This window comes from Cyrtonyx montezumae, unplaced genomic scaffold, assembly GCF_038088225.1.
Source record: "Cyrtonyx montezumae isolate F1298 unplaced genomic scaffold, pur_monq_1.0 scaffold_19, whole genome shotgun sequence".
Lineage (NCBI taxonomy): Eukaryota > Metazoa > Chordata > Aves > Galliformes > Odontophoridae > Cyrtonyx > Cyrtonyx montezumae.
Window position 1 is genome coordinate 9,714,929 of NW_027071925.1, and position 23,714 is coordinate 9,738,642.

Below are 23,714 nucleotides of genomic sequence, written 5' to 3' on the forward strand. Positions count from 1 at the left end.
CAGGCACATCCAGACCTCAGCGTGCTTGACCAAGTGTGTCAAAAGCACCTTGTTGTCTGCATGCAGGTGGCTGCAGACTGTGCAGAGCCCTGGGGCTGCCTGGTACCAGCTGCTGCCTGCAGGGCTGGTAGCCCCCAGCCCTCTGCCTGCCCTCACTGAGAGCTCCCATGGTTCCATTACAAGGGGTCACAACCCAGTGTTTTCCTTTCCCCCAATGCCACCTCACCTCTGCACCTCCTCCACTGTGATCTTCTCGGCTGCAGGCCGTGAGGTCATGGTGTGCTCCAGCCGCTGCTGAACCAGGGCAGCCCCTGGGGCAGAGGCCAAGGACTTTGCAAACATCTTACTGCTTGCCTCCAGTGTCAGTGGGCTGGGAACAGCCAGGGAGCCAATCACATCTGGCACTGCCTCAGTGGCTGCCCAGGGAGCGATGGTATGGTGGGAGGGCTGCAGGACCTGCTGGTAGATGGTCTTAGGCCCAGAGAACACCAGCTTAGTGGATGCCACTGAAGTGTGCTTGGCAGGGATGTCTGCAAGGGAAAAAGCCTCGTGGCACATGGTGGCACAGGTGCCCCTCACCTGGCTGCTTGGAAGTGCCACATGGAGCCAGTTGTGGAAGGAGGGAGCCTCATGCCCTGCCACAACCCTAGATACCTCCCCACAAATCTGCATACCTGGAGCAGGCATCCTCACCACAGCAGTGCCGAGCAGTTCCACAGGGCTGGGGGCTTTGATGGGGCATGGTGTCTTCTTAATCCCCTTCTCCAGTGACAAGATGCTCTTCTCTATCTCAGCAATCCTGAACTCTACGCTGTCATCATCAAAGGCATCTCCAGACAGTCCAGCCTGTGGTGCTGGCCCCTGTATGGTGGGACCCACGATGCTTACAGCCTGAGCTTGTGCATACTGCAGTGCAGAGCTGGCCCCCACCTCAGCCTGCCCTGCCACACTGAATGCCTTCAGCACTGCCTGCAGCGGCTCCCGCTCCTTGAAGCGGGGCCGGCGCTTCACCGTGTCTGACTCCGTGAGGTTGAACTCCAGCTTGGGCAGCTCTCTTGTGGCAGCGGACACAGCAGGCTCCTTCCCATCAGAGCACAGAGGTTCTGCAGGCTGGGAGCTGGGTTCTGTGTCGTGCATTGCAGTGTCGGCCTTGGGGTGCCCGGCAGGCTTTGGTCGCTGTTTGATGGTTAAGTTGCCTTCTTCTGCAAAGGGGATGCACTCATTGGAACTATTCTGGGAGGACGAGGCGACCTCTGGCTTGGCCTCTTCCTCTGTGTCTGAGCAGGTATCCTCCTGCCTGCCCTGCACAGCCTCTGCCATGGGAGTACTGGGCTCACTCAGTGTCCGTCTCCGCAGCTTGTTGCTATCAAAGGAGTCCCTTCCAGCATCAGAGAGCGCAGTGCTGCCGGGATCACAACTGTCATAGGACCAATCATCCACAGAGGCCCTGGAGAGAGAGTCATGAGCCATATGCAGTGGTTTCAGGGCCAGCAGAGGTTTGGGTGGATTCAGCCCTGGTGCTTCTTCCAGTGTGGTCACCAGGCTCCTCACTGTTCTGCTGCAGCTGCTGTCACTGGGACTGGCACCCATGACAGCCACGTCCTGAGGTACAGAAGGCTGCCGCTCAGGGTTGGGGGGCTGCTCACTGTCCACTTCAGTGGTGAGAGTGCTGGAGACAGAACTGAGACGCTTGGGAGGTGGAGGTGGGGGGCCCTTGCGCTTGGCCCGGATGGCAAAAGATTGGCTGCGTGTCACCTTGGCCTCTGTCTGCAGGCAGGCCCGTGGCATCTGGCTGCGGCCTGGACGCCGTGTCAGGGTGGCATAGGAGCCCAGCGTGCTGGTGATCATGCCGCCCTCCTCCTCCTCGTGCTCTCCATCTGACAGCGCATAGCGGTTCAGGCTGTGTGACCGTTTCTTGTACTTGGAGCCTTCGCCCCCCTTGTGCTGTTCCCCTGTCTGCCAGGCACTTGGGGCCGTGGCAGCCTTGAGCAATTCAGTGGGGCTGCACTGGCTGTGCAGGTATGAGAAAGCTTTTGGGGCTGATGTTTGCAGGCTGCTCTTCTGCCCAGAGAAGGAGGGGTAGGAATGTGAGACAGCCTTGGGCTGCTCTGCTCCCTGGCTGGAAGGGGCTCTTGGAGATTTCAAGGAGAGATGTGGATACATGAAGACATATGGAGCTGTTGCCTTGCTGGGAGTCTGGGGAGGGGTACTGGGCGTGCCCACCAGTGTCCCCACAGGGCCAGCACCTTTCTGAACTGTAAGCCAGGCATACTGATCAGTACCTTCAGGCAGGTTCCTCTCCTTGAGAGGGCTGCCCCCATTGCCATTGGTGAAGCCGTTCAGCCCCTCGGGAGAGGTGAGCGTCCCAGAGGGCTCAGGGCTGGGCTGTCTCTCTCTTCCTAGGCTGGCCAGGCTCTCCTTGCTGTGGGGTGGCATGCCGGACTGCCCACTGCTGCTGCTCTCTCCACTGCCCAGGCTCTCCTGTGAGGGGCTAGAGAGGTGCTGGGACAGTACGTTGTCCTGTGAGTGTCCCGAGCCCCGGGACCGCACCCCGATGCTCTCCTGACTCTGTGACATTCCCTGGCTGTTCTTGATGCTGAGCATCTCGTGGCAGCTGTTGGACATGGCTGTCTGGAGCTCATAGCTGAGCTCGCTGTCCTGGAACGTTGTCATTTTGGGTGTGTTTGGGGACTGGCACTCCCCATTCTCCAGTGACTCAATAGTGACAATGTCCAGGGCACCGGGGATTTTCTGTCTTGACAGGGTTGCTTCTGCTTGGTTGAGGCTTTTGTGGAGGTCTCTGAGCTTCTTTACAGCCAGCATGATCTTCTTCTGGTGGCCTGGGGGAGTTTCAACAGAAAAGGGACATTAGGTTGGTTCTTTCCCTCCATGGCCTTCACTTTTTGGCTAAGAACAGCCAAGGTCATGCCCTCAACCAGGGCAAAGGCCTTCAGATTATGCAGATCCTGCCTATAGGAAGAGATAAACCAATGCCAGCGTTCAATTGGCACAGCCTGACTCCAGTCTGCCCAGGGTAGTCCCTTGGGGATGGCCAGGAACTGCCCCTTCCAGGTGTGCAGGATGCATCCGCACTGCCTACCCCATGCAAGGTCAGGACATGGGGACCTGTCCAGGATACTCAGCTGCCCTGGGCTACCCCAACACTTCAGCAAGGACTCACCCAGCTTGTTGACACCAATCTCTTGCAGATCCTCCCATGTCAGGTCCGTGACAATGGTGATGGAGTCGTAGCCATTGTTTACCAATTTTTTGTGGTACTGCGGCAACCCAATGGCACTGAGCCAATCCATCAGGTCAGACTGTGAAGAGCATGGAGATGCATTTATGAGTATCGAGGGATGGGCAGTGCCTTCACCCATCTCCTCCCTGCTCCTGTCTGGGAAGCTGCTTTTTTGGGATTTCTCTCTGGCTGCATTAATGCAGGCAGTTTCAGCATCCATTTTCTTATAGCTCCCCCATCCTGTCCTGAGGAAAGGCAGCCCTGAGGAAAGAGGACCAAAGCCCTGGTGCCAGGGACTCACCGGGATATAGTTGGGCAGCCATTCAGCAATACTAAGCTGCCCAATCTCAGTGGAGATCTTCTTCCTGTGGCCTGGTTTGGTCACACCGATGGCCGTCAGGTCCTAGCACAAGGAAAGAAGAGTTAAAGTTAGCAGCAGCATAGAAAACATAGCAGTAAGCCAGCAGGGTGAGGGGTGCTTGCCTGCAGGAAAGGACTTGCCCTACCTCTGGGGTCATGCGACTGATAGTGGGGACATCATAGCCAGCATTGAGGAAGTTGACAGTGTATGACTCCAGCTGGAACTCACTCAGCCAGTTGTAAATGGCTTCTGCATCCTGGAGAGAGGACAAGGCAAAGAAAAGCACGTGACAGTGGCTCCAGGGGTTGTTTGGAGCATAACAGGACCTCCTTGAGCAAGACCCACATATCCCCAGCATCCCCAAAACAGTCCCATCTCCCCAGTGCAGCAAGAGCTGGGCAGAGATCCCCAGACATGGCCCTCACACCCTGCACATCAGATGCTGAATGGCCCGATTCACCTTCCCCTCAAGGAGCTGCTCAGGTCGCAAGAACTGGTGGGAGAAGACCCTGTCTCCAGGGGTGCAGCTGCTAGAGCTCTGGTGGCCTGGGGGCCCTGGCAGAGAGGACAGGGAGAGGAAAGTGTCACACAGGGACTTAGGCAGCACACAGCCCCCAGGACAGGGCACAGCTGTCCCCAGGGCCCCATAGTATTGAGACACCCCACACCTGTTGTGGAAGTCAGTTGCTCATTGCACGGCTCTGATCCCAAAAGGTGTTGCTGGAGGTCATCACTGGTGGAGGGAGGCAGCTGAGGGAGAAGAACGAGTGGAGGTAAGACATCCATCCAGGAGGGCCTTGTCCCTAGACCTCCAGCCCCATAGGTGTTTCCCCACAGCAGCAAATACATTTTGGTAAAGGATGCTCAGCTTCTTCAGTCCCTGCTTTGCCAGGAGTTGCAGGGGCTTTCAAGGGAAGTGCTGGGATTCATCATCATACTGGCTTGGTCTGGGTTAACCTCACAGAACAGATCGGGCTGGCACCTACCCTGGTGTTCTCGATGAGGATGACGCTGTTTTGCCCATTGGTGCCCTCGGTGCTCTGTCCACTGCCAGCACTGCGGATGCTGCCAATGCTGCCCTCACTGCCTATGCTGTTCCTGTCTCCTGCTGCTCAGGATAGGAGGGGAGGTTGTCAGCAGTGCCCTGGGACAGGGGCACAAAAGTTCCCATGTGACAGCACAATGACAGCAGCAGAAGCCATCCTTCCCCCAAGGTCCCTCCAGACACCCATTATGCATCAGTCCCTCCTGGCACACATAGCACAGATAGGGTGACCTGGGCTTGCAGGGGACACACAAAAGGGATATGGAAACTCGGTCTGGCTGAAGACACTGGAAGGGAAGGGGCTGCTCTATGGGCTCCCCTAAACTCCCTTTCTCCAGAGTTGCTCCCTCTCATCCAGCTGCTTTCTTGTGAGGATGTGGAAGTAGAGACTACCCCCCAAGTCCCCCGTGCAGGCCAGGATCGGGGGGAGGGGAAGGTCCCCAGTCCTTCTCCCTCCCCAGCTGCACCCCTGACCTGGGCTGTCAGGACCTGGGGCCGTCCAGGTTAGGGTGAGGTGGCCACAGGGCGCTGGGATGCTTGGGGCTGCCTGCTGCGGACACTCGTCAGAGAGGTGCTGCAGCCCAATGGGGAGTGCTGTGAGGGCCCCAGGGGTGCCCTGGTGCTGCTGCGTGGGCGCCATGCGGGGAAGGATCATGCCTGCATTCAAAGACAAAACATGCATGGTCAGAGCTTGTGTGGCAGACAGCAAGGGGGCACATCCGAGTCTCAAACCCCAAATTTCCACCCCACCAGTCACACAAACTCCTGTGCCCACCAGAATCCTTTCTTTCTCTGCCACCTAGCTAGCCAGGGCTGCAGGGGCCTGTCTATGGGAGGTGCTGGGAAGGCTTGAGATGATTTCATACAGGAGATAACACACCCGGGACGGTTACTGACCTGATCGTTTGCTGATGACTTCAGCAACGGAGGGGGGGAAGTACCCAACGCGATCAGTGCCTTTCTGAATGTCATGGATGTGCCCCTTCCATCGCCCATCCGGATGCTGCTCCAGGACCTGCCACAGAGAGAGGAGGACGGGGCTGGTACTATGGGCAGTGGAAGAGATGGGGGGTGGGGAGTAGGGAGCAGCCTCACTGTAATGATGTCTCCTGCCCGGACATTGAGAGCAGTTGGGTCATGGAGGTTCCAAAAGTCCTTCAAAGCTCTGACCTTCAGGATTCCTGATGCCTCTGAACACAAGGGACAGATGAAAGAAGGAAGGAATCAGGGCACAGCAGGGCAAGGGAGTGGTTTGGGAAACGCAGGAGGAGAAAGAAAGAGCGAAGAGAGGGGAGAAGAGAACGTTAATACAGCAGGTAGGACTTAATCACTGGGGATGACCCACAAGGAGAATTTGAGCACACGTGATGGGACTGAACTACTGACATTTGCACCCAGGCTGGTTTAAGACTGTTGGGATTGCAGAGCATCAGATAAGCTCAATTAGGAAGAGGTTCCTCTCAGTGCCAGGCAGGGCCTGGCCAGAAGCAGGTCCCATCTCACCTCTCAGCAGCTGCTTGATATCTTTGCTGGCATGTGAGGTGGTAAACTGGTTGACAATGTCCAGTGCTGTCTGGTTGTAGGTGTTCCTGATGTTCACGTCAACACCACCCTGCCCAAGGAGGGACGCACTTAGTGCCAGAGTCTGCAGCAGCAGCAACCTGGCAGGGCATGGGGTTAGGGAGGGGATGTGAGGGAGGAGGTGGTCAAGCCTCAGGGGTTCATCCCCTACTGCAGTCCTGTTCCCGTTGTGCTCACCTCCAGCAGCAACCTCACCACCTCTGTTTTGCCATAGAGTGCAGCCTCATGCAAGGCTGTGCCTGTCTTCGTCTGCTTATTAATCTCAATTCCAGCCTTCAGCAGCTGCCTGGTAGTGAGGAGAGAAAGGTATGAAGAGGAAGACACAGACACAGGAGCCAGGGGATCATCTGCTCTGCAATGGGAAAGGGACAACCCTCTGCACTGATGAGGCTTTGGGAATGAGATAATAATGCCTGTAAGAGGGAGGGGAGTTTAGGAGGATGCAAGACTGATGTTTTTGGGCATTGAGCAGCGCCAGGGCTGTGAGGGGGTTACCTGATTATCTCCTTGTGCCCATTCTTGGCTGCTAGGTGCAGCGGGGTGGTGTAGTTGGGATCGGTTGTGTCTTTCGACTGTCCCTCCAGAAGGGCAATGCACAGATGGCTGTTCAGCAGCAGCTGGGCCACCTGCGTAGGCAAAGGGTAAGCAGTGGGGCTCAGGTGACTGGATCGCAACAAGGCACTTGCTGTCTTCGGGGCTGGCTCTGTGCTCATTATTCCCTCAGTTCCATCCCATAGCCTTAGGGCTTGGCTGTGCCTGGTCAGAGCTTGACTGGGACCACTCTATCACGATGGGCTGCAGAAGGTCACCACAGCCAGAAACAGTCTTCCCATAATCATGCTTTTCAGACCAAGCCCTAAAAACTCATCTCCCCAAGCCTGGAGTGACTCTCAGCATCTCAAGGCAACCCAAAGGCGTAGAGGAATTATTTTTATTGCCCTGTTTATAGCTGCAGATATTATAGATAATCCAAAAATGGAAATATCCCCATGCGCCCCACCCTGGTGGGGCATGGGACAGTCTGGGTGGCCACATGCCAGCCTGACCCCACCATGTTGTCTCAGCTGGGGTCTCCTGAGGCACAGGGAAGCTCTGTCCACACAAGCTGCGCTGGAACTTCGAGGGGTTGAACAGTTAGCAGGCTCAGCTTGTCCTTAAACAGGAGCAAAGCCGGGGGGAGTAGGGGGGGGGATTTGCAGGCACTCAGGAGCAAGGACACCCATGTCCACAGTCAACCTACTCTGCCCTGCTGTGAGGCTAGGAGCAAAACTCACAGCTTGAGGCCTCAGGGTCTGGTTTTGCCCAGCCACAAGAAGAGGTGGGTGTTGTCTGCCAGGCTGTGGAGTTCATGTCAGTGCTCACCTTCAGCCGCCCAAACTCGCAGGCCAGGTCCAGGGGAGTTTTCTTCGCCTTGTTGATGAGGCAGGGGTTGGACTGGTGCTGCAGAAGCATCTCTGACTACAGGGGAGCAATGTGGGGGCTCAGCATTGCCCTGCGCCTGCATCACCCCAGCCCGCAGGGACACACCCAGTTGAGGTATGTGGCTGTTGCTTGCCCAAATGCCCACTTACCACCTCGTAGTGGCCATACTGTGCTGAAAGGTGCAGTGGGATCTGTCCGTCCAGTGAGGCCATGTTGACAGAGGCAGCAGCACGCAGCAGCACTCGCACTGGCTCCACACGCCCCTGCCATGCTGCATAGTGCAGGGGGCGCATCCCTGGGGGTAAACTGGGCTCAGCAGGGCATAGGGCAGCTCAGGGTCTGGTAATGCTCAGAGGGCTGGGCTGGCTGCCATAAGGCCAAGGCATGAGGTCACCCCTTACCATTGCTGTCCTTGATGTCCACAGTGGCCTGTGCCTCCAGCAGCAGTGAGATGAGGTCCAGGCTACCACCCAAGGCTGCATGGTGCAGCGCTGAGAACCTACAGCACAAGAACAGGGCTCAGTTCCTTCAATGCTGTTCCTCTAGCTTCACTTCACACAGGGACACAGGCTGAGGGTTCGGATGGTCACTAGGTGGCTCACGGCTGCGTCCCTCTTGACTGCTCCAAACACAGCTCCATGTCAGTCAGTGTCTCAGTTTCCTCATAGCTAAGTGGAGGTAAACGCCCCTTGTGCTGTTCCTGTTCTGTCCTTCTGCCAATGCCAGCAGGGATGCCATGAGCCCAGGCACAGCAGGGAAGGTTGCCAGCAATTAATGTGCTGTGTCTCAGGGCTGTGAAAGAGCTCTATTTGCCCAGCATGCTCCCCCTCTGCTGTCACTTGTAGGGCCATGGACAAATATGGAGCCCTTACACCACCGAGGGAGCTTTGAATGGCTCAGCAGCATCTCAGCCTAACATCCCTGGGTCCCTGGGCAGTACAGGAGGGATGTCACGGCCACAGCAAAGGGCTGCTTCTTCCTCCAGCACAGCCACACCGAAACCTATTAAGCTCCGCCTGCATACTATTATTTTAAGACTGCCACCCTACATATTTTCAACCCCCCGCTGGCCTACTAGCACTGACGTTTCCTCCTACAGTGTCCTTGAAAAGAAAACACATAGAAATTAGGTACAACAACAATACTTAAACCAATGCTAATAATTTGTGGGTCAGAGTTAATTCAATAAGAATAACGTGCTTATTTATAGGCTGCTGTGGTTTCCTTAACTCTCAGTACCCAGCTTATTAAGTGCTTGGATTTTGGAAGTGATGAACTGCACAAATATGTTGTGATCACTTAGCAACTTTGTCTTTCCTTTCTTTAACCCCCCTAGAAAAAGGAATTTTGCTCTTAGAACGTTAAACATGCACACAAGCATGTGTATGTGCTGCGGCTGGCTGGATGATGCTCCTCGGTGTGTTACCCACCACTCAGGACACCACCTGAACACATTTCAGCCCCAGCTCTACAAAATGCAGAAGAGCCCAGATCTACGCAGGCTTTCGTTTGTCTCTGTAGGGCTTGCACTGGCTCCATAAAGTAGTACTATCGTGAGATACTGTTGTGTTTTCAAGGCTCAGCAGTTAAATTTGAAAACTTCGCAATACCTACACAGAAACAAGGGATCATTGAGGAGAGCTGCCCCAAGCAAACCCTTCCCCACCTCTCTGAGAAGTGCCGAGGCAACCAGTAGCCTCATGGGGTGGGAAGCACTCACCCATCCACATCCTGGTAGTTCACATTCAGGCGCTTGGCAGATCCCAGGAGCTCTACAGAGAAAAGAAATGAAAGTCAAGGTGATAGGCAGAGTCCCTGCAGCTCACCAGGACCCACATTCCACATCACACTAACCTCCCAGCATGCAGACCAGTGCCTGCCCCATCCCTGCAACATGTCCCCTCTCTTGCTCCACATTCACCTCCACAATTCACCTTCACAGACCCTCTCTCCACTGTGCTGAACCCACTCTAGCTCAGATCTATTCCCCTCTGTCCTTCCTGCCTCATCTCTATGCACCCCAAGACCCTGGGATGGGTTGGACTGCGCAGCTCCTACCACTCACTGTGGGATAGTGCTTCCTTCCCATTTATAAGCAGTAGTGCCCCAGAAGTGCTGAGCAGGGCCATTTCACCCCCCACTCACTGTCCTTGCCTGCAAAGGCCAGGACCAAAGCCCACACAAATGGCAGTCAGAGGGTGAAACCTCTAGCCATGAATGCCAGGATTGTGCCACTGCAGCCATCCCACACCCTGCCCATCCCTCCCTTCTCTTCAGCGCTGCTGAGCAGCAGAGGACACTCACCCCACCCTGGTCCCAGCCTCCAGCACACACCCCAGCTCCCCACTCCTTCCTGCAATTAATTTGAATGAATTCCTTCCTCCCACACAGAGAGGACTTGTATTCTCCATCGAGGGGTTGACAGAGGATTAACATCTCTGGAATTCATGTGCTAAGTAAAATGAGAAAGAAAGAGAAAGGTATGCAGGGGGCAAGCAATGAGGCCACTGCTCTGCTTTTCCAGGCAGAGCTATAGCTGACAAGCTGAGTTTAAATGCTTCGAAAGATTTCTGTGATGATCCCTATGAAAAAATCAAAGTCTGACAACTGGGCTTCAGCTTGGGTTGAAGCAGCTCAAGCCACAGTGAAATGAGATGCAGTCCCAGGGAAGGAGCCCCTTTCCTTGCAGACAAGCAGAATGGGAAATGCACAGCCCCTCTGCCAGAAACCAGGGCTGGAAAGGGGAAGGCACATTCATCATGCGAATGTATAATTAACATGAAGCCAAGTAATGGTTCGTGCCTTCCTGCCATGTGGAATGTTTAGTAAACAGCCTAACAAATCACAGAGTCACCAAGATTGGAAGAGACCTCCAAGATCATCCAGCGCAACCATCCACTTACCACCATTATTTCCTCACTAAATCATGCCCCTTAGTACCACATCTAAAAGTTTCTTGAACATCTCCCTGGGCAGCCTGTTCTAGCACCTGACCATCCTTTCAGATAAGAAAGCTTTATGCATGAAGATGTTAACAGATTCTCTTCTGACCAAATTCAGCATTACCTTAGGTTGCATTAATTTTTGGACTTAAGTATCAGTTTATTCTGTGTAAACCTTTGCTCATTACACATATTTGAATGGGCTGTGAGTAGCTGCTGCTGAAGGACTCATGACTACTTACAACTGTAATTGGGATATGATCTCCATCAACAGCCAAGCAGCAACTCTGCAGACCTGCAGAGCCCCTGCAAAGACAGCTGCTCCTGGGGACCATCACCCAGCAGTGTTCTGCCCCTTCCCTTCTCCCCAGAAGCTGAGTTCTCCATCAAGGAGAAGCCACTTCCCTTGTCTTCGCCATCAGCAGTGTTTATTAACTCAGAGGTACCAACACCAGCTTCAGTCACTGAAAGCAGTAGCTCCCCAGGTGGCCCAACAGCATGGAAATCATACAATCATAGAACCACAGAAATATCCAGAGCTGTTGTTTCCTGCTTAGCCACAGGAGAAGGCTGTACAGCAGCGGTTCATGCCATTAAGAATGAATAACCAATGGTGCATAGAGCTGAGACCTTTCAGAACAGCATAACACAGGTGGCTTTAGAGCTGAGAGCTGAGCTCTCGTGCTGGGCTGCCAGTATCTCTGTCCTGTAATTAGGGTTTAAAAATACTTGTTTCTAAAGGATATTAAATGTGGTGGGAAATGAAGTCCTGAATGGATTTGCTCCCAGTGGCTGAAGATGGGGCTATGTCAAGGAGGAGAAGGGATCCACAGTGTGCCGCCAATGGGCAGGAGCTCTAGAGCTGAGCTAGGTGTGCAATGAGGAAAGAGAGCGATGGATGGAGATGCCCATTGAGTACAAGCATCCTTGAAACAGGCAGAAACCCTGCAGGGACTTTTCCTAGACTTGAGCAGTACCCACTATTTGTACAGGGAGAGCTCTCCCCTAATCCCATCCTGGAGCTCTCAAGGGATCTGGCAAGCATGGCTGTTCCTGGTGGTCTCAGAGAGGCAGCTGTCAGCATCTGCACGGCAAAACTGCCATGTCTCAGCTCCTCTCTCAAGCAACATTCCTCAGATTAGATACCCACGGCCTAACAGGCTCCACCCTCATCAGAGCCATTCTAAGATGTGGGGCAGAACTGTGTGGGTACAGCATACAAGGAAGGCAGCAGAACCCAGAAGAAGAGCTGGGAGCAGCCTATGCCTTTGGGGCTCTTTGCAAAAAGGAATGAAATAAAGCTTATCTCTCTCAGCAAAGAATGGGATTAATCCTTTTTTGTATCTGGGTAGTCACTACTTGGAGATGAGGAGAGTTTGCAACGGGATGAAAGATAATGCGGCAGGAAGGGAAAGGATGCAGCATCCTGGCACTGAAGGCAGGAAGGCACAGGCAAAGAGAAGAGCAGAGAGATGAGGATCAGCCTGGGAGGGGAAAACATATGTAGCACAGCCCTATCCCATCTGCCCTGTCCAAAACTGCACATGTGGGGGCCAGGAAAAGCAACCCCAAAAAGACCATCTGCTTTATGAGAGGTTGGGGTGAAACAGAGCAGGATCAATCCAACCTCAGCATTGTGATGAGGCAGCCAGATCCTTCCCAGATGCATCATCAACTCCTTTGAGATTACACCAAAACTGGAATACCCACAGGCCAGACTGACACACTGCTGGGCACATGTCCACCTCCACAAAGGATTAGTCTGGACCAAGGCCAGAAAAACACAGAACTGGCACTGAAATGCAGAAAACCCTTCTGGAGAGAGCTCAATGGTCAAAGGACAGCTTTGGTCTTCCCAAAGGGAAGTATCTAGAGTTAATCTAGACACACATACTCCATGCTCAGACCTGTGTTCCTCCTGGGGGGTCCCACTGATCCCATCCTACATACTCACCTGCTTGCGCCCAGGCAGGACAAGGCTCAACAGCACTGACCAGGGCTGAGCAAGGCCTTGAGGGAAGGCAGCAAGCTTCTGTGCAGCATCTTGCTGCCAAGTGGCAGGCAGGAAGCACCCCCAGAGAGCTCCAACAAATTGCTTACAATTGCAGGGCCCACATGCTTCTTAGGATGTGGTCATGGCAAAGGCTCCATTCTGTTACAGTGCCACAATCCTCATAGCTGATTGCTCTACCCCAGTTAGGGGAATGTGCTGCTTCTCGGCATTTTGGACTCCTGGTCACAGCAGTTTCCAGCCCTGCATTACTGGTGGGGAAGGAACTGGCTTCAAGGCACTTGTCAGGGGCAGCCAGGATCACATGTCACAGCTCACCCAAACAGCATAATGCTGCCTCATGCCTCAGTTTTCCCATGGGGCTGCACTGTGTGGCACCACTGTGTGGACATCCAAGGGGACAGTCTGCCAGGGTGGGTACCTCACAGTACCACTGGCAGCCAGCCTGATGCAAATCCACACTTAACCCCCTGGGATGCTTGGCCAGTGCTGACTGTGTGGATTCAGATTTGTTCTTGCCCAACCCTGCTGGCATCCCCTGTGCCAGCACACTGGGCGCCATGAGACACTAGCGCCTTTCACTTCACCCCTGCGGGACACCTGCTGTCCCCTCAAGCACCACAGTGGAGATGAACATGGTCCCTCTGGAGCACGAAACAATTTGTTGGTCGCTTGCAGGGAAGGATATGCAGCTTGCTTGGGTTTAGCTAGGGATCATGATCAACCTTATATCTATCAAGGAAATGTGGCATGAAGAGGTGGCATTCATCCATCTCTCCTCTGCAGAAATAATTCCCTTCCTGTCATCCCTCCATCCACAGGCATGTCTGCCGTGGCCACCCACACCCAGCTCCTCCCAGCACAGCCACCCAGCACAAACCTGCCATTTAAAGTGCTGTTTCCCAGCAGGTTAGGAAGAGATTCACCCACTTTGATAGAAAAGGAACTTGACCACAGAGACAGGAAGAAACACAGCCAAAGCCATCCAGCAAGCTTGGGACGGTGGCTACATGGGAGCAAAGCCTCCAAACCCCATAGACACCAGCCTGCACCCATAACATTGAGCCCAGTGCTGGATTCAGCTCCCCTGGCAGGAAGGAGCCCCCATTTGCCCCTGTGGATGGTGGGAGAACCCTCCCAAACCCAGGTGTAAGATGCACCAGACCCAGTCCTGAAGGCTGCACAGTACCCAGTGCAAACCAGCACCACTCCCAGTTTCAGCCCCAGATCTTGCTGGAATAACCTCCCTGGACACCCATATGCTAAGGCTGCACTGAAGGAGCCGAAGTTCCATTTCTGAACAGATAACAGAGGCCCAAATTTTCTGACATGGTTTGCTTTGAAGTCCTACAGATACGCATGGACAAAGGCAGTTGTGTGGGAGCACAGCAGCAGGATCATGGTGTCACCTAGAAGACTTTCACCTTTGGTATTTCACTGGGAAAATCCAACAGTTAAGTATTCTAAAGAGGTTGGAAACAGCAGAGGCAGCATCCCCACACAGCACAGCCACAGCCATCTGCAGGGACCTCTGGACAGATCCCTGATTTCCCCCTTGCTGTTTCTCCCCAAGCAAAGCAGGAAAAAACAAGCAGTTTGTTCAAAGCAAACACTCCCAGAACAATGAAAGGAAAAAAGCAAAGTCAGAAGCCCTGTCCCCATCAGCGCAGCTGAGAAGGTGGAGCTCCTGCCTCTCCCAAGACTTCATGGTTTCAGAGGAGATGAATGGGGGCAGCACCTAGGAGAGGAAACAAGGGAAAATAATCCCTTCGGAAAGACATGTCTGAAGTAACCCTTCTCCTTGCAAAAGCAAACCACATGCTGCCGCTTGCAGGTTTCAGAACCCAGAAAGACTTCAGTAAGATGAAGGGGTTCACTCCAACTCTGCTACCCTGGGGTTCACATGACTGCTATCCCTGAGCACCAAGGTGCCCGCAGTCCCATGGCTGAGCATTGATGTGCTGCAACCAAGTGGGAGCTTCACTTCCCATTGAGCTGAAATCTTCGCTTCACATCCCCTAGACCATCAGGCTGGAAACATCTGCTAAAGACTTTGGGTGGGGGAAACCAGGCGGCTCATTGAGTGATACAGAGGCTCCTTTCCCAGCTGGCTGGGGAAACACGTTACCAGGAAGTGAAGTCATGGTCCCGGCTGGGATCCTGCTGTTTTGCTCTGCAGGATATGAATTCAGAGGAGCTGTATTTGGAGAGGGAAGAGGTGGAGTCTTTTCCATTTCCCCTATCCTTCCGAAAGGACAGTACACTTTCTGCTGCAGGAAGAGATGGGGCGATAGCAGGGGGGGCAGCAGCCAAATGTGGCTTCTGCAGCCATCCTGGAGGGGACAGAGGTGAGCACCACCTGTGCCAGAGGTGACACACTGAAAATGCCATGGGGCTGCAGGATGCAGGCACCAGCAAAATATTTAGAATTAACAATATACTCTGGCTCCTGTTCAGCAGGTCCAGTAGGAGCTCTGCTGGGAGCTGGGGAAAGGACTGTCAATCCCTCTGCATGCCCAGGCAAAGGGGCTGCAGCAACACTTTCAGCTTTTTCAATAATGTGATGCCAAGTAAAAGGTAAATTGTAATCCGGGGAGAACACTGAACTGATCACAGAGGACAGAAATAATACAAAGGGCCTTTACAGAGATCAGGAAGACAGCAGGGAACAAACTGAGGCAAATTCAACTTGGGAAAATTGCAAAGTATATAGCACCTGGGAAAAAATAATCCAGCAGGCAGACATTCAATGGGAAAAAGAAAGGGCGGAAGCAGGATGTGGGGGACTGTGCAAGCAATGTGCTCGTTAGCACAAAGGGAGCTAAAGCAAGAACAACCCCAATCATAGCACCAGACAACCCCTCATGGGGCAACCCCCATCTTGGGGTGCCTCCATGTGCCCCACCGCACAGGGGTACCACATGCCTGTGGCCACAAGCCCCATGGGCTTCATGCCAGACACAAAGGTAAGCAACAGGAGCAGCAGCTTATGGTTTGCCCTGCATGGGAGGATTAAGGCAGGTCAGTGAGACCAGATTTGCAGAGCAACAGTTAATTAGGGAGAGCAGGCAGGGACACAGCTACCCACCTACACCTGGAGGGCTCTGACTCTCCAAAGGAGCACATAACTATTTCACGGTTCTAATAACAGCCCCAGATAAAATGGAGAGCAGATAAGAGTGGCCAACAAAACTTGTGAGTTCAAGGGATTGAAGCAAGGATCCAAACCTACAGCCACAGTAAATTGTGAAACTCCTGGGGATAGTGGGCGCAGGCTGAGGCTGCCTGAAAGTGCTCTGTCCCCATCTGTCCCAGTTCAGAACCCACAGAGACTCTGCTGTCCCCTGCACATGGCAGCTGGCATTAGGGACTTGCTCCAGCCAGTAGATCAGGTCCTCAAAGCACACAGCGATGGCTGGAAATTCTGTGACTTCCTCACCCTTTGGCCCCAGGGAAGTGGCTGTGTGTCTAGAGCAGGAGCTGCCAAGGTGGATGGAGCTGCTGTCCCCACCCCGCATGTTTTCTAATCTGGGCAAGGAACACACAGGATGGGAGGAGAAGCACTGAGAGGTGAAGCCATTCACTCAAGGTCACTCAGAAGGGCCATGGGCTAAGTCACCATTCAGAATCAAGGCTCTGCCCCAGTGCTGTAGTGGCCTCAAACTGAATTTTCCCCTTCTGTCAGCTACCACCCCCCTCCCCCCAGTTAACAAACCACCTGCAGCTGAAAACTGCAGAACCTCAAACTGCTGCTCCCAGCTCATGGCTATATGGATGGTATTTGAAGTCACAAGTGTTTAAAAATACCTTGCAGATGTATTTTCTAAACTCCAACCCATGAGCAGGTGCTGCTGCCAGCCAGTCCCTTTGTGAACATGCTGGCAGATCCTGTGGGATGCACGGCCTTGGCTGGGCAGGGGATGAGGAAGACAGCAAACACTTTCAGGGGATCAGTTTTCCATCCGTATGAGAAAGACTGCCTCTCCCGGGGAGGATGCTACTTCTCCAGTGTGGCCAAGACCAAAGAAGAGGCTCTCTGCTTCCCACAGTCAGCTTAAAGCACACATGGAGAGCACCACAAATACAGCTCGATCACAGTCATAGCTTGACCTGAGCAGCTCCAGCAAACCTTTTTCCTTCCTCCTGGACAAACCTGACCCATGTTCTCCAGCCCCCATCAGACCCAAGGATGCTGGATGAGCAGCACTCAGCCCTAACTCCTACAATTGCCAGTGCTGCAGCCAGTGATGGTATCTGCATTGGGACAGAGCAGTGGGATCTTATCAGAAAGCAGCAGCTCCACATTCCCATGCAGCAGGGGACAATGTGGATTCATAGGGATCCCTCTGCAAACCCCATCTCAGACAATGGAGAAGGCAAGTCAGGAAAGGCTTGGGTAAAGGGGACACTGATCCCTCCCTTACTGTCCCATCCCCTTGTGCGAGGACACAGCAGGAAGGAGAAAGGACAGATCTGTCCCTGCTGGTGCTGGCAGAGCTTCTCCTGGTCTGAAACAAGCAGCCTGAGAGAAGGACCCCTCTTTGCTCTCCTTATCCCTGCCACAGGAGACATAAGACAGCTGCCTCACTTGCATTACAGGGCAGCAGTGCCTACGCCAAGCTGCAGGTCCCCAGATGCCAATGTTGTGAGACAGGCATCTTCCTGTCCCTGTGATGGAATGAGAACATTTATCAGGGGCACTGCATCCACCCTGCCATGGGCCTCAGTGGCTGCTGAGTTATTCTGGGACCTGCATTCCTGACCCCCTGTACCACAGCTGCTCAGGGACTGTGGGTTCCTCACATCGCCCAGCCCAGGTTTGTGTCACAACGGCTGTTCCAGAGACTGCTGGCAGATGCTCAGAACCAGCTGGGCATGAGGGCAACACAGAGCAGCCCCATCCTCCACTACATACTGTATAAGGGCTGACCTACAGCAAAGTCTGGAATTGTCCCCTCAGTTCCATCACCCTTCCCTTGGTGCTTCCCACACCCCAATGCAACTGAGCAGCATTGGGCCACAAGCCAAGGCCTGCCTGGTCCCTGGACCCCTGCCGGGAACCTGATCTGTTTATGCCTTCCTTGCACAGTGGGTGCATGTCGGGAACAGCCCTGGCAAGCCCAAGTTGGCAGTAAAGGCAGGACTTTGGAGCTGAGCGCAAAAACTCCACCTGCTGCCTTGCAGCATCCCCCAGAGGGAGTGGTGAGGAGAAAGAGGGAGTGTGAGGGGGGGATAAAGGGTCACACCAGCTCATTTGCATAGGAAAAGGCATCACTTTGAACCAGACCACCCTCCTCACCATAGGGCTTATGTGTACTCTAGCCAGGAAAACATCCAGGGTCACATTCAGCATGAATCTGGCCACAAAAAGCCACTGGGGTTCACAGCAGGGTACAGTGGTATGGAGCAGAGCCATAACTTGCACAGGGGACAGAGCTGGAAACCCCAGTCCACACCAAGCTCACATGCAGTCCAGCACATGCTGCTAAATATAACCATAGAGACAGACACTGCACTGGGGAGCGCTGCCTCAGGGGAACAGAAGAGGTAGCAGGGTTCCTCCCTCGGGAGGGGCGAGTCTGGGCACCCCTCAAAGGGGTCCAGAGGCAGCTGAACTTTTCATGACCACATCTCATCACCCACGGTTAAGCCAAGTGCACCACGCTCTCCTTGTACCTTCAGAGGAGGCTAAAAATGCCACCAGAGAAGCACGGCCCCAGGGATGTTCCTATGATCACGCTGCTATGGGGTTGAGTCACGCGCCGGTGCCACAGAGTTAGGCTGCAAGTAAGTACAATGACACCGCACCTCTGCTGGCCAGAGCTCAGTGCTGCTCTGGGACGTGGCTATGCTAACAAGGAAACATCCAGGGCAGCTCAGATCCCTGCCACCTGCTGGGACATTGCTGACTTCCCAGCGTCCCACTGCCTCTTCCACTACAAGGAGGTACATTTCCCTTCTTTTTAAACTGATAGAATAACCAGGAGCTTGTTTGAGGAAGACCAGAGCAGCTCTTCCCACCATAACAGAACAAACAAAATCAAACCTGAGGTATTTTAAGCCAACCATAGTACCCTGGGCTTGTTCCCACAGCAATCCCCACTTCCCTATATGCTGCTGGGTGGGTACTTTGTACCCCCTCAGAGGCAATCCTTAGGCACTGCAGAGGACTCTATACCTTGAGGCTGTTGAGGTGAACAGCACACATGTGGCCTTACTGCAGCTTGGTGTGCCCCAGTCTGTGCCATTTGGGGGGTCAGCAGGGAGGCCCTGAAGAGGTGGGGAAAGGTCAACAGATTCCCCAGTCTACACTCTCCCTATAGGTGCTTTACCCAATTCAGCCCAAGCCTGAAAACGCCTCCCTTATCAATACCCGTCCTTGCCAAAGGATGTGACCCAGACCCAAGCTGGGCTGCTGGAGGGGAGAAGGGAAAGAGAGCAAGGACAGGAGCTGGGGTAGACCTTCAGACAGGAGCTCCAAGGGGACAAGAGGGGCCTGCAAAACGGAAAGCTCAAGCCACCTCACGCTATCCTCACTGCCTGCATGCACGCAGCCACCTCCTCACAGGTCATGAGGTCTGTGCTGCAGAGTCCTGTGCAGAAACAGAAATGCCAAGGTGTGTTATACAACTACCATCACCAGCAGTACTCATGGTGAAGGGCAGCATTATGAAATCCCAGGAGTTCTCACAGCTCATGGCACAGCCGCCAGTGGGGTTGGCTCATGCACAGCAAGGGGAACATATGCTCTTTTCCCACATTTGGCTTGACCTTGTGAGGAAGCTGTGCCAGCACTGGCAGGGCTTTGCAGAAGCACACCCAGACATGTTGCACCAGGCCTAGGAAGCTGTGGGAGCCACGTATCTGCCACGTGTGCAGGTTTGTCCCATTCCCTTATCTTGCCACTGAAGCAGTGCTGATTTGCTGCTCCAGAGTCTCTCTCCCTCAGGTTGCAAACAGCTTGTGGTGACCATGCATCCACCCTGCTCACAGGGTGCTGCAGCCCTGAGCATTTCACAGGAGTGAGGGATGGGTGAGGACATCTGGCCCCTCCCCAGCTGGGTAAAGATCACTTCAGCAGAGCTATTTCCAAGAAGGCTGGGCATCTCCAGACAGGCCTGTGACTCATCAGGACACCTCTGCGAGGCCAGGCAATGTCAAAGCCCAATGTTGAGGCAGATCCTTGCCTCTACTGACAGGGTACGATTCTGAGGGAATCTGAGGCACAATGTGAGGGAAGCAGCAAGCTTGCAGCTCCCACCATACAGTTCCCCACCCCTTGTCTGCTGCAGGAGCCAGAAAGGGTGGTTTATTGTTATTTAGTTTCTGCCCTTTCATACTTCTCCACTGAAGCTGTGTTTTGCCAGTGGCAGCCTCAAGGCTGGCACAGGGCCAGGCCAGCCAAAGCACTTTTAAAAACAAAGCAGGGCGCGTGCATGCACACACACACGCACAGCATCAAGCACCTCTTTAACTTTTCCTGGCCTTCCCAGGATGCTGCCACACACTCCCAGCCAGCTGGGAACCCTCTTCCTCAAGAGATGCTCTCAATTGCCACTGGAAATCAATAGCTCTCCATGCCCTGGAGACAAGGTCTCACGCTCAGCCCAGGAGAAGTGGCACAGGTGGCACAGGAGGTGAGTTGCTGCCATGGTTTAGTCCTCGGGAACAGCCCTGACCTTGCTCCAGAGGGGCCAATACCCATGGTGCAGAATACACTTTGGATGGCTTTTCTGGGATGCAGCCTGAGATCTTCATTCTCACTGGGCACAAGGAAGACGTCAGAGCTTTTAATCCAGAAGCAGCTCCTCTCCGGGTGGCAGAAAGCCAGCAGCACAGGCACACGTGGAGCAATGTCCAAGCACACGGCAAAGGGTGAGGTGTGTATGAGAGGTGGCTCTGAATATGCACCAGCCCTGTGGGGTGCTTGGGCATTGCCAGTTCCTGTCCCCACTGCTCTGGGTTGGCAAATAAGATCAGTCACCAGGACAGTCTGCTCCCTTCCAGGGCCATAGGCAGACTGGCAGAGACTCGAATGCTCTTGGGTTAGAAGATGACAGAACACAGTTTGCTGCCACTCAGACCACTGCTATCTACCATGTGCCACCTCCCTGCAAGGATCCCTGTGCCCCACAGCACATCCTAGTCTGACAAACAGCTTGTGTCTGATGGGACACAAGCACCAGCAGTGTCCTTGCTGCACCTCCTACCTTGCCCTGGCAAGCACTGTCTTGGTTACAGCTTGCACTCCTCCAGCAGCCAGGCACACACGGTTCTGGGCTGCTAAGGGCTTCCCTGTCTTGCTCATTTTGAAGCTATTAACATCCAAATCATGCCACACTTCAGAGCCAGGCAACCAAAACAGCTTCTGCAGCTCTCATAAGACGGAAGTAGAGCCCCAAGTCCAGGGCTGAGTCATCACAAGGTACCTGAGTGGCAGAAATCTCTCTCCTGCTCTGAACTTGAGCCTCCTGCATTCTGTGCTTGGGATTGCTCTGAGCCTCCTTCAGATTCCCAGGAGAGATGGGCCAGACCCCAGGCTGCACAAAAATGCAACACTCCAAATCAGTCCCCTGCACATCCATTAGGGATAATTCCCTACACCTAAACCTCTCCTTCCTCTTCCTACTATTTCATTCAGGCAGGAAGAAAAGCAGCACAGGCTGCAACAAGTTGTTGAAGACTACAAAAACTCTTTCAAAGGATGGGGACAGAAATACAGACCCAGAACAAGGGTGGTGTGGACCTGTGAACATGGGATGCAGAGAGAGGTAGGGTGATGGGGACACATCCACCAGGCTGGGTGCTGAATTTGCTGTCTGCCATCCACTTCTGCAACACTGTTTGCTGGTGGCTTAACTCCCATGCTTGATGCTTTCTTGGACTCTGGGTGTGCTGGTGGCAGCTGGGGCCCCATGCAGGGCTAGCTGTGGCCCCTTTGCAAAGACAACATCTGTGAGAGACTTACTTTGAAAAGGGACTGTGCACTCACTACTTTTGCTGCTGCTGTCCATGCTCTTTCTTCCTCATGAGAGAAAAGAAAGGGCTAAACCCCACAACTGAGCTGGGACAGACAAGCTTTGTGATAGTGAGGGAAGAGAAAGTGAGAGAAAAACCAACAACAAATCATTGAGCACACTGCTGGCACATAACTACTGTAGGAGACTCCTTCAAGTGAGACCAGGAGCTGCAGGATGAGGAAAGGACAGGAGCCCTCCTGTGCTGTGCAGCTGTAATCTCACCATCACCACTGAAGCAGGAAGGCAGCCACACTCGCAGGAGCCTTTGAAGCCTCCTTCTCCTCCCACTCACTGTGGGCTGGCTGGAAGCACGTTTCAGCAGGCTGCGGGCAGTGAGCTTCCCAGTGCAGGTCCACTGCCAGCCAGGCTCTCCCACACACACTGCCGCTCCTTGCTCTGGGCTGGGTCTCAACAGGATGCAGAGCTTTGCCTGATTCAGCAGAGCTCTGTGGCATCATTCACAGTGGCCCTGGAGCATCCCACAGGCTTTCCAAGCCTGCACGCAGCTGGTCTAGCCCATCATAGAACCAAAAGGTTGGAAAAGACCTACAAGATCATCCAAGTCCAACCAACTACTATCACCAATTGTTCACACTAAATCATGTTCCTCAACACAACATCTAAATGTCCCTTGAAGCCCTCCAGGGTCAGTGACTCCACCACCTCCCTGGACAGCCCATTCCAGCACTTCTCCAAAAGATTGGTCAGGTATTTCCTAGTATCCAGTCTGAATTTCCCCAGCACAACTTGAAGCCATTCCCTCTAGTTCCTATCACTAATTACAAGAGTGAAGAGGCCAAACTCCAGCTCACTACAACCTCTCTTCAGGTCATGACAGAGTCTTCTTTTCCAGACTGAACAACCCCAGCTCCCTCAGCTGCTCCTCACAGTGGGTCTGTGCTCCAGACCCCACATCAGTTTCACTGCCCTTCTCTGGAAGGGCACACACCAGGGCCTCTATCTTTCTTGCAGTGAGGGGCCCAAAACTGAACACAGCCCCATAATCTGTGCGGCCTCACCAGCACTGAGTACAGTGAGACAATTTCTTCCCTGCTGCTGCTGGCAACACCATTTCTGATACAAGCTAGGATGCCATTGGCCACCTGGGCACACTGCTGGCCCATGTTCAGCCGAGCACTGACCAAAATACCACCAGGTCTGTTTCCTCTATGCAGCCTTCCAGCCACTCTTCGGCAACCCTGTAGCACTGCCTGGGGTTGTTGTGGCCTAAGACTGGGCACCCAGTCTTGCTGAACCTCATCCTGTTGGCTTCAGCCCAGTGATCCAGCCTATCCAGACCCCTCTGTAGGGCCTTGCTACCCTCAGGCAGATTGACACTTCCAGCCAACTTGGTGTCATTTGCAAACTTACTGAGGCTGTACTCAATGCCCTCATCCAGGTCATCAATAAAGATACTGAAGATGATAGGCCCCAGTACCGACTCCTGGGTAACACCACTTATGACTGGTCACCAGCTGGATTTAACTCCATTCACCACCATGCTCTGGGCTCAGCCCTCCAGCCAGTTCCTTACCCAGTGAAGAGCGTACCTGTCCAAGATCAATCTACAGCACACATGAACAGGAAGAAAGGACCATGCCAAGAATGCTTAGGAACTTATCCTTGAAACCCAGGCTTCAAGGAACATGGCGAGGGCTGCATGCAGGCTTGATGGCTGAGCCAAATCCAGAAGGCTGTGATGTTCAGTGCAGAGTGACAACAGGCAAGGTGCCTAGAGGACCTTTTGCCACCACCAGCTGGGTATAACAGAGCCTCAAATGACAGTGATGCTACCCAACACAGGCTCCTGCTCTTTCCCTCAGATGGACCACCCAAAGCTCCCCCTAGCGCTGCCACAAACAGGACAGTCCTCCCTGCAGGATACCATGACAGGAATGGTGAGCTGGATTTGTCAGCTGGTGCAAAGGCACACCCAACAACATCACAAAGTAACTCCTGAATTGGCAAAAGTTGTGACTTTTTTTCCCCACACACAACCATGGGAACTGCTACCACTGAGAGATAGAGAAAGTCCTGCTGGACTCAGAGGGAAGGCAGGTGTTTCTGCTGAGAATGGGGATGCCAAGCACT

The 23,714-nt window shown here is 53.7% G+C and overlaps 1 protein-coding gene across 4 annotated transcripts in view; it reads right to left on the bottom strand.

Moving 5' to 3' along the window:
• Nucleotides 1-23,714, bottom strand: part of CASKIN2 (CASK interacting protein 2) — a 28,754-nt gene that overhangs the window by 1,071 nt on the left and 3,969 nt on the right. The window contains exons 2-19 of one of the 4 annotated variants that reach the window (XM_065735513.1): nucleotides 9,371-9,422; nucleotides 8,052-8,149; nucleotides 7,800-7,945; nucleotides 7,591-7,686; nucleotides 6,724-6,854; nucleotides 6,406-6,514; nucleotides 6,151-6,259; nucleotides 5,743-5,837; nucleotides 5,545-5,662; nucleotides 5,122-5,304; nucleotides 4,589-4,710; nucleotides 4,271-4,352; nucleotides 4,063-4,157; nucleotides 3,748-3,858; nucleotides 3,543-3,644; nucleotides 3,182-3,320; nucleotides 675-2,840; nucleotides 227-530 (exon numbers count right to left, since the gene is read on the bottom strand). In XM_065735513.1, coding sequence (XP_065591585.1) covers nucleotides 227-530; nucleotides 675-2,840; nucleotides 3,182-3,320; nucleotides 3,543-3,644; nucleotides 3,748-3,858; nucleotides 4,063-4,157; nucleotides 4,271-4,352; nucleotides 4,589-4,710; nucleotides 5,122-5,304; nucleotides 5,545-5,662; nucleotides 5,743-5,837; nucleotides 6,151-6,259; nucleotides 6,406-6,514; nucleotides 6,724-6,854; nucleotides 7,591-7,686; nucleotides 7,800-7,945; nucleotides 8,052-8,149; nucleotides 9,371-9,422 — 4,258 coding nt within the window. Of the gene's footprint in view, nucleotides 1-226; nucleotides 2,841-3,181; nucleotides 3,321-3,542; nucleotides 3,645-3,747; nucleotides 3,859-4,062; nucleotides 4,158-4,270; nucleotides 4,353-4,588; nucleotides 4,711-5,121; nucleotides 5,305-5,544; nucleotides 5,663-5,742; nucleotides 5,838-6,150; nucleotides 6,260-6,405; nucleotides 6,515-6,723; nucleotides 6,855-7,590; nucleotides 7,687-7,799; nucleotides 7,946-8,051; nucleotides 8,150-9,370; nucleotides 9,423-9,504; nucleotides 9,835-23,714 lie in introns of those variants that run through there. The other 3 variants (XM_065735512.1, XM_065735510.1, XM_065735514.1) reach the window with 3 other exon arrangements.